The 10,043-nt window shown below is 54.2% G+C and overlaps 2 protein-coding genes across 2 annotated transcripts in view; one reads left to right on the top strand and one right to left on the bottom strand.

Moving 5' to 3' along the window:
- Positions 1-1,128, top strand: part of TRRAP (transformation/transcription domain-associated protein) — a 91,628-nt gene extending 90,500 nt beyond the window's left edge. The window contains exon 75 of the mRNA XM_010845741.1: positions 159-1,128. Coding sequence (XP_010844043.1) covers positions 159-443 — 285 coding nt within the window. The 3' untranslated portion in view covers positions 444-1,128. The remainder of the gene's footprint in view (positions 1-158) is intronic.
- A 3,566-nt stretch (positions 1,129-4,694) lies between these two features.
- SMURF1 (SMAD specific E3 ubiquitin protein ligase 1) overlaps positions 4,695-10,043 on the bottom strand; it is an 82,197-nt gene continuing 76,848 nt past the window's right edge. The window contains exons 17-18 of the mRNA XM_010845774.1: positions 8,745-8,829; positions 4,695-7,508 (exon numbers count right to left, since the gene is read on the bottom strand). Of these exons, the coding sequence (XP_010844076.1) occupies positions 7,409-7,508; positions 8,745-8,829 (185 nt within the window). The 3' untranslated portion in view covers positions 4,695-7,408. The remainder of the gene's footprint in view (positions 7,509-8,744; positions 8,830-10,043) is intronic.

The raw sequence follows: 10,043 nt of genomic DNA, 5'->3' as shown, positions 1-10,043 counted from the left end.
GGTCATCACACGTGTCTGGCTGCAGCATCGCCACCAGAGTGACCGAGGTGTGGGCCCCGGCTACTGAGGCCCCGATGGCTGCCGCAACAGAGCACCTTGCTGGGACGCTGCCCTCTGGGCCGGTAGTTAAGTGCGATCCTTCCGTTCTCACCCCGCAGGTGGACGGCATCCTGAAAACCGTGCTGCGGGACGAGATCATTGCCTGGCACAAGAAGACGCAGGAGGACACGTCGTCTCCGCTGTCAGCCGCCGGGCAGCCCGAGAACATGGACAGCCAGCAGCTGGTCTCCCTGGTTCAGAAGGCTGTCACGGCCATCATGACCCGCCTGCACAACCTCGCCCAGTTCGAGGGTGGGGAGAGCAAAGTCAACACCCTGGTGGCCGCCGCCAACAGCCTGGACAACCTGTGCCGCATGGACCCCGCCTGGCACCCTTGGCTGTGAGCGCGGCTGCGTTGGTGGGGTGGGCGGTTCCCGACGGTCGGGGACTGAGCGTCAGGAAGGCCGGGCAAGTCCAGGCAGGAGCGGAGACCAACCTGCAGCTTTTAAAGCAGCCTTCAGAGAAGCCAGGATCTCTTTGTGAATTCTTTTTTATCGACTTCCTCCCTCGTGTGAATGTACAGATAGAACTGTAGGAAACGCTTCCTTGTCATCGTTTTTAACTTTCGGAGGTGATACCTCCTAGGAGCTTCAGGCTTTTGTACAGAGCTCTGTAACAAGTGTACAGAAAACCCACTTTGTTAGAGAAACAGGAAATTATGAAGACAGTGTGCTGGGTTTTCTCTAAGCACAGACTTCCAGGCTGCAGGAAGCAGCCTCAGAACCTCCCAGTACGGCTGGCGTGGATGGAGAGGCGGGGGCTGCCCGCCCTGCGTTTGGAGTCAGATTCCTCGGGGCCCGCAGAGCCGGAGAGCAAGCGCGATTCCGCTTGCTGTTCCGCTGCTCTTCGGCTGTCTTCTTGATATTTACTATCACTGTACCTGGAAAAAAAACATTTTCCCCTCTTAATTTAAAAAGAAGCAACGAAGGTTTGTTACCTCCAATCTGTTCACATTTTTATGAGCCTTGAGAACGTTCTATCTAAATTTGTACAGTGTGAATTTTTTAGAATAAATATTTTATCAAAGGACGTGTTGTTTCTGCGAAGTATGCCTCACCACCCGCCCCTCGCGCCAGCGGGGCTTTGCCCCCAGGGTGGCCCCACGGTGACCGTAACATGCGCCGGGCCGGGGCTTGGGTGCGCGCCCCTCCAGCGTGAAGTCCTGATCCCGACCAAAGGCAGGAAAACACGCGCAGGGGGCTCTTGGCGCCGTTCCCGAGTTTCAGGGCTGCGGCCCAGTGACCTGCATGCAACGGGGAGATGCCTGGAGGCGGCAGCCTGGAGCCTCGTCCCCGGCTGTGGCCCGTCCCGTCAGCGGGACAGACTGAACCTCATCGCCTAGACTCCAGCCCCCACACGGAGGGAGCCTGAGGGACTGGGTTTGGTCTATCTGACCAGACTGTCCCATTCTTTATTTGGAGCTGATTGTAAGTATTTTACTAGTACTCTGCTGTTTTTGTGAGCAAGCGTCTTGGGTTCTGGAATGACAGGAGCCTGTATTTCAAATGACAGGTGTCACTGCACAGCCAGCAGGCTGGAAGGGGAAGGCGCCCGTCTGTCTGACAGCCCTCCCTGTGCAGCAGGGTCTCCAGATCCGGGGTCAGGACGTAGCTGAAACCAGCCACTGAGTTACCTCGGTCCTCTTGGAGCGGGCGTGGAGCCTGGTGGTCGCAGAGATGCATGGACAGTGTTCGGGAGGAGGGAACGTTTGCTTCTCAGCCTCGCTGCTTGGAGTCTGGAGTCAGCGTCCTGGTAAGAAGGGCCCAGGTTCAAGGCCAGGCTTGCCCGTGCCGTGCCCCAGGCACTGACCCTTGTTCCTGGGAAAGCCAGCCTCTCCCCATTAGAGACCCAGCCCATCCCGTGCCCATCAGTTCGTCCCAGAGTCGGCAGCCCTGAGCCAGCACCTCTGTGACCAGAAGCCTCTTGCTCTCTCTCCTGAAAGAATGTGGCTTTGCTGGGACCTGGGTCCCCAGGAGCGAGGAAGGTCAGACAGAGGGCTTGTGTGGGGAGCCACCCCCAGGGTGTGCCCAGTTTTCCTAACACGGTTTCCAGGTAAGCACGATCGGTAAGATTTTCTTAAGCTCTAAACTACATGTGACAGAATTTGCCATTTCCACCGTCTCTGTGCGTGCAGTTCAGTGGCCTTGAGTACCTTCCCATCATTACGCAGCCCTTGCCGCTGTCACCTGCAGAACTTTTTCTTCGTCCCGAGGAGAAACTGTTCCCATCAACCCCGAGTCCCATGCTTCTCCCCCGGCCTGGGGCAAATGCTCTTCTATTTCATCTCTCTGCTTTTGACTCCTCCAGGAATCTTGTGAGTAGAAGCATGTGCTCTTTGTTCTTTTGTGACCAACTTGGCTCACTTAGCACAGCAGTGCAGCCCGTGACGGAACGGCCTTCCTTTGCAAGGCTGGATAAGGCTGTATGCTGCATGTGTGTACGTGTGTACGTGTGAACGGCCTTCCTTCCCAAGGCTGGATAAGGGCGTACGCTGCATGTGTGTACCACGTCTTTGGACCCTTGGCTTGCTTTCGTCTTTCCGCTATTGTAAAAAATGCTGGAATGAACATGGATGTTTTGAGGGGAGTCAGAGTACCCATTCAGCTTCCAATTCCTTGGGGAATGTATACAAAACAAATTTCGGGATTATATGGCAGTTCTGTTTTTAAGTTTTTGAAGAACCTCCATATAGTTTTCCAGTAACTGCACCATTTTACATCCCCACCAACAGTGCACAAGGGTTCCACTTTCTCCACATCCCTGTCAATGCTTATTTTCTGATAAGAAAAAAAATATGTATTTTCAAACTGTGGGATCTGAGTTTCCTGACCACGGATCCGACCGGTACCCACTCCAATGGAAGCATGGATCTGAACCACTGGACCGCCAGGCCAGTCCCCCAAACATTTATTTTTTGATAGGAACCATCCTAAGGGGTGTGTAAAGTGCCATTTGTCCTCATTGTGGGTTTGGCTTGCGTTTCTCTCGTTGGTGAGGTTGAGCATATTTTCATGAGCTTCCTGACCATTTGAATTTTATTTGAAGAAATGTAAATTCAAAACCATTGCTCATTGTTTCTGTAAGTTGTAGGAGTTCTTTATACATTCTGGATCTTAAACCCTTATCAGATACGTGACTTCAGTATTTTCTCCACATCTTCAGGCTGCCTTTTCATTCTGTTGATAGTGTCCTTTCTTGCACAGGTTTTAAATTTTGATTTAGTTCAATTTATCTAGTTTTTCTTTTGTTGCCTGTGCTTTTTGGTTTCATATCTAAGGAATCATTGCCAAATCCAGTGTCAGCTATCAGACTTGCTACTGAATTTTCTACTTCATGTATTTTTCAGCTCTAGAATTTTTATTTGGTTCTTTTTTCCTTTCATGTTAATCATTTCTCTCTTTTCAAAGTTACTATTTTTTATTTACTTGAAGTATAGTTAATGTACAGTGTAAGTTAGAGGTGTATGGTAATGATTCACAATCTTAAAGGTTATATTCCACTTATAGTCATTACAAGATACTGGCTATATATTCCGTGTGTGTGCACTACGTCCTTGTAGCTTATTTTATATCTAGTTTTTATTTGGGGCTGTGCTGGGTCTTCGCTGTTGCCACGAGCGGGGGCTGCTCTCTAGCTGCGGTGCACTAGCTCCTCACTGCAGTGGTTCCTCTGCGGAGGACAGGCACGTGGGCTCTCAGGCACAGGCTCCGTGGTTGCGGCGCACAGCTGTTGCTCCTTCACGACGTGTGGAATCTTCCTGAGTCAGGGCCCACGTCTGCTGCACTGGCAGGTGGATTCTTTGCCCCTGAGCCACCAGGGAAGCCACAATACCTAGTATTTGGTCCTCTTAATCCCCAGCTCCTACGTGCACCTCCCCTGCCGTCCCCTCCACTGGTTTCCCTATGAATCTGTTCCCCTTTTGTTACATTCACTAGTTTAAGATTCCACATGTGAGTGATACCAGAGTATTTGTATTTCTTGAACTTGTTTCACTTAGAATAATACCCTCCAAGGCCATCTATGTTGTTTCGAACTTCAGAATACTTTCTATGGCCCAGTATTCCACTCTGTGTGTACACGTACGTATATACGCATGCACACGTACATACATATACACCACATCTCCTTTATCGATTCATCTGTTGGACGCTTTGGTTGCTTCCATGTCTTGGCTATTGTGAATTATGCTGCTGTGAACACTGGTGGGGGTGTCTTTTTGAACTAGTGTTTCTGCTTTCTTTCAGATATAAACCCCAGGAGTGGAATTGCTGGCTCATATGGTAGCTCGATTTTCAGTCTGTTGAGAAACCTCCATACTGTTTTCCAAACTTGCTGCCGTCAGCTCCTCCTGCCGTTAGAGTGGTGAGTTTGCCCCTTTCTTTAGAAGGCCCTTGCCACTGGCTTCCTGTCTTGTTTAAAAAAAAAAAAAAAGCTGGAATCTCTTTTGCACACCAAACAACAGACGCCAAAAACGTAAAGTCGTGAGTTTATTGCATATGTAACAAAATGAACCTGACCGCCGGGGTCCAGCCTGCTGTTCAACCGCTGTTTTGTGTTTCCAGCTGGTTCTATAACCACATTAAATAGAACTAGTATTCTTTAAATACTTTTGATTTTGACATAAAACATTAGTGTACAACTTTCACAAAATAAATCAGCAATAAAAACCGTGGGAAGGATAACAAGGATAGCAGCAGTACTTAAAAACAAAATAAATAAAAATACATTATAAAGTGGTTGAGAGACAAAAATAAACCAACTTTAAAAATCCATACTATGTGTTGGGAAGGCTGCCGTGCAGCAACACCTGGCTGCAGCCGGGGCGCGTCTTCTCAGATAGCTCGGCCTGGACGACCGCGCGACCTGGGCTGGGACCCTGGGCTGGGCGAGCCCCGGGCCTCATTCCCAGGCGCTTCTCCCGGGAGGAGTCGGCGGACGGCTGGCAGCCGCCCCGCAGCCCCTCCGGTCTTCCTAAAGCACTGAGGAGCGGTGGTTGGCTACATCCCTGAGGGTCGGCTGATGGCTGCTGGTGAGGCAAGCCTGGAGGTTGGGCCCTGAAGCTTCCGGGCAGAGGCGGGGGGACGGGGTTCGTCTGCGGCTCCCGGGAAGGGCAGGGGGTGGGGGGCTCACTCGGGACCACCCAGGGCTAGACACGATTCTTTGGTGGGGGTGGAGGGTCGAAAGGCCCAGTCCCCGTGGACACTGAGGTTCGAGGGGCAGTGCCACCGACAGGCCTGCTTGGCAAGAGTGACCTGGAGCTCTGGAAGGTTCTGCTAGGCTCCCCGACACCAGCTGTGGGGGCCGAGGCGTCCACGTGCCAGCAGGGAAACACAGAGCCGGGCCCTGGGGGGAGGTGAAGCTGTCACCAGCAGCCTGCGGAGGAGCCCCGAGGAGACCCTCTGCTCTTGCTGAGGTGACATCTGACACAGGAAGCAGCCCATCCCCCGTCAGCAGGAAGGTCACTGGAAAGGAGGCAAACGCCTCATTCCTGCTTCGAGGTCTTTACAGCCACGAGACCCTCGTTTCCTCCCTAATTACGGCAGGTTCTGGCCGACACCCAGGAAAACCAGGTGTCTTCCCCCCTCGGTCCCCTCCTCTAGGTTTAGGTATGGGTCGCAGGGCGGGTGTGTGTGTCTGTACCCTCACGCCGCCAGAGGACACCCCCGAGGAGCCAGCTCCCAGCACACCCAGAAAGTGTGATGGTAACCCGGGCACAGCTCAGCCCCAAGCCTGGCCTTCACATTCTGAGGGGGCGCTTTTCCTTTTACAGCCAACGGCATCCTTCCTATTCTAGAACCCCAGCGAGTCGCCCGGCAGCACAGCTTTCTCTCCTGGAACCCCCAGCTGCAGTCTGCCCCCCAACCCTAGGCCACTGACTGCTTCCAGGTCAAGAGGAGAACCACAGCAAGATGCAAAGGGTAACGCTGTCCACAGGCGTCGGGAACGAAAAAGGACAGACAGGTCAGAAAGCGCCTTCCAGACCCACAGCCGGCTGGATCCCAGCACGGACCTTGGGAGCGTCCACAACAGAAGTTCAACAGGGACTCGTCCTGCTAGTGAGTTACCCTGCGCTCGGCCCCCAAACAAAAACAACGGAAGTCCACACGGAGAGTGTGCTGCCACTGCTGTTTTCCCACTGAAGTTTAGCTATCTAAAATCGAACCACTCTAAAAATTATTTGAACTTTTGTGCAAATTGGGAAATGGTGTTAGAAATTTAGGGTCAAGGCTTTCTCTGGCCTTGCTCATCGCCTGGGCGGGTGAGCCGCACCGCGGTGTTTGGTTAGCGTTGCCATCAGATGGGGACATGGGCTAGCGGGTCCTGGGGCCCCTCTGCCTTCGGGTTCCATCCACGACCCACTTTTTGTAAAAAGGTGACTTGGGGTGAACGTCGATCATGAGGATTAGACATTCTCGCTCTCCTTTTCAAGCTAGTTCGCACCAAGCCAGCAGCTATGAAGTCAGAGTTCTGTCCTGTTAGTTTAGTTCTTAAGCACTTTCCACAAAATGGTTCGTTAGTATCCAGGTGTGGGGCGGGGCGGGGCTGGTTTTGGTCTGTTTTATAAGCTCTGCTATGTGGTGGTTTCGCTGGAAAAATATTTTGAATTGGATAGACAATGTGGCTAAAGGGACTCTGAAAAGGAAAGATTATTTTTCTCTCTGTAGAACAAAGTTTTCAGCTAGGAAACCCTGAAAAGAAACACCCAGGCCCCCAGAGCAAGCCGCCCCAACTCGTGTCCCCTTCCAAATCAGAAGCATCTTCTTGACGCCAGCTTCCTGCAGTGGCGGAACTCCAGTAAGCATCTCCTTTACCGTTACTGTCAGAACTTAACCTGCTACCCAGAGCAGGCCGCTGGGACATGGGGTGTGGAATCCGAGCTGCTGAACTCGAAAAGGGGCCTTAGGTCGGCTTTGAGACAGAGCAGCGGGTCCAGCTGTGGGGTGTGCCCCGGGCAGCCCCTCACGGCTCCCTCCCTGGGAGTCGAGACTCCCATGGAGCCCATGGGCGCTGAGCTGCCACCGCAAGTGCCACGGCTGTAGCAGAGGGTCCCGTGTGACCGAAGCCGTGCTGACCTGGCTGCGTTTATTGGATGGGGGGGATGGGGGGGGCCTGCCAGGAGGGGGAGAATGTGGGAGGAGCCACCAGCCGCAGTCTGCCCGCCCCTCGCTCCCCCAGCAAAGAGCAGGGGAGACCAGCCTTTCCCTCGGGTTCCTAGGATTCCAGGGCCTCAGCCGGTTCGCGGAGGCATCCAGAGCTGCCGCTCGGGGTCTGGTGGCCATGAGCTCATGTCTGCTCCTCAGGGTGCACTTCACTCCACGGCAAAGCCACAGGTCTCCTCCACCGCAGTCAGCAGCTTCTCATAGAGCTTCTCGTACGACTCGTAGGGCGGGATGTCGATCCGGTTAAAGCTGGAAAGGGACAGAGGTGAGACACACCGCAGAGCCGGCCTGGCCAAGGGCCTGCTCCCGGGAGAGGGAAGTGGGTGAACGCTTGTGTGTACACCTGGGGCTTCTTGGGCAAAGATTTTTAAACCAATGAAACCAGGTGAGTACATCCTGGGCAGATTAGGACAAAGCTGTCACCTTGTTGGGTTTCTTGTTTTGGGGAGAAGTTATTTCTCAGACCAGGAACACATTTGCAGAGCACAAAACCCCTCTATCAGTTCACTGCCCACGCGTCAAACCCTCTAGGACTTGATCTAACCACAGCGGGGCAGTCCGCAGTATTTCCAGAAGAAACAGATTCTTCCCCAAAACCAACAAGACGTCAGATCCCCAACGGGGTTAGATGAACGGGCCAGCATCTCCTCAGGGATGTTCATTCCCAAAGCTGTGTCCAAAAGCCCTGTGAAGCTATTACCTCACAAGGAATCCAAAACTACTGAATTCTGACCGAGAGGACAGAGGCCTCGTGAATTGCTGGGGCTGAGCCCTTAAAGACGGTTTCTGAGGTGGAGTCAGGCTACAGCGTGTGGAGTCTTTTCAGGGGTCCTGGACCCCGAGGACATTCTTCACATCCATCAGAGGACCAAGCCTGCTGGGGATGGGAGGAGTGGCCCTGGGGGTCGACCCCGCTGGACAGACCCTGGATCCTCACGTGGGCCAGGGGACTGTCCTCTGTCTCACAGACGTGGAGACCCGCCCACTTGGATGTCGTGGCCAGCGTGGGATCCCCAGCCCCGGTTCCCAGCCAGGCACCTCCCCCCAGGTCACCATGCATCCCGGCAGCGTCTGGACCGGTTCTGGTCAACTGGAGGGACACTCAAGACGTGGTTCACAAGGGCGAGTGAGTGACTAGATTTTAAACCACAAAGGAACTAACCCCACTACAGGTGCTGTTTAAGTGAGGACTGAGGGAGGAAGCGTTTTTCAGTACACAGGCACGTCTTCCACAGTCAGAGCTCCAAGAAGGGAGAGACCAGTAACCCCAAACTTAAACCTGCAGTGCTCCCTCCTGACGGCACCTGTGTGGGCAACAGGTTAACACGCATCCATGGACACACACACACGCAGCAGGAGCCAGGGGAGTAGCTCCAAGAACAGCCACGTCTCAGGACTTAACTGCGCTCCTGAAAGAGCCTCGTGCTGACCCTGACGTGCGGGCTGTCCCGCACACGGACCCCCGGGTGGGGCGCCGGTCCTTACCAGGTGTGGGCCTTGGGCAGGTTGTCCGTGTTGGCATCGATCAGGTGGATGGTGAAGAGCCGGGGCCCTGCGGCGCCTGTAGAGCCTTACGAGACAACAGTCTAGTTAACATGCTTCAGAGGTGGGGCCCGGGCCCCCTGCCACCACCCGGGGCCCCACGCCCATCCTTCCAGATGGTGTCAGGGTTCACGTAACCCTAGGAGCTCTGTGCAGTCTCGGGATATGCACACAATGGCTACGGAGTGACTAACATCAGACATTCTAGAAAATTCATGGGTGCAGGAAGAGCAAAGACCGAGCTGTCCTCTCACAGCTGAGAGGACATGAGCCTGCCCCAGGGCAGGTGTCTGAAAGCAGAATCCTTAAGTCACCAGGAATTTGTTTTTTAAAAAAAAAACCAGGAATTTCTAGCAAGCAGACCCCCTGTTTGCAGTGGATGGTAGCATCACAAGAAAAGCAGGTTCTGGAGTCAGGAAACCCCCTGTGCAGAGGCGGTGGGAAAAAAGACAGACACGAACACCAGGACCCAAGCCCCAGGACAGGAGGGGACTTCTCAGTCCAGGAGGGCCTCAGGCGAAGGACGAGGCTACAGGGAACGTTTGCGTGAAAACTGCCTGCTCTCACTAAGAACATGTGAAGTCTAGTTACTAAGTTTTAAGGTACTAATATTCTCAACCTTACTTCTGCCAGGGTTATCAAGTGACAAAACCTCCAGATTTAGCATCAGCACGCAGAAGGGGCCCTTCCCGGGTGGAGGCGCCGACCACGAGCCCCGCAGCCCCTCCTGAGCTCAGCCGCATTACTGTGCATGGCCGCCCCCGGCCCCCTTCCCAGGGACTCAGTCCGAGCCGAAAGGGACGCCTGGGAGGATGGCTCCTCACTGGACAAGGCAGCCGACCAGGCGGGCCCATGGACGAGGGGACTGAGGGCCCGACCTGCACAGCGCGCTGTGCGCTCAGGAGACTCAGAAGTTAACCCGAGCGCTTTACAGCTGCTTTCCTCCCCCCAAAGCCATCTGTTCTGTTGGGTGAGGGGAACCCACCCCCTACCCCAGCCCCCTGGCCTCGCAGGCGGGGTCATTCCTGGTCTAGCCTCACGGGGACACCAGGCCAGCTGGCCAGCATCCGCCACTGTGGGCCCACGGGCTGAGACACCCCGAGCAGGTGGTGTGGAAGACTCGTGTGGCTGACACGGGCTCCCACTGTTTACAGACGTTTCTTTCACCCCGGGAGCAGCAGTGGGGAGAGAAGAGGTCTCTGGACGAGCGACACTGCCGTGCCCGGCGTCCATCGTGAAAGA

The sequence above is a fragment of the Bison bison genome, unplaced genomic scaffold (assembly GCF_000754665.1).
Source record: "Bison bison bison isolate TAMUID 2011002044 unplaced genomic scaffold, Bison_UMD1.0 scf7180017864223, whole genome shotgun sequence".
In the NCBI taxonomy this organism is placed as follows: domain Eukaryota; kingdom Metazoa; phylum Chordata; class Mammalia; order Artiodactyla; family Bovidae; genus Bison; species Bison bison.
The sequence above is the reverse complement of the archived record's forward strand: the minus strand, read 5'-3'. Positions and strand labels throughout refer to the sequence as shown.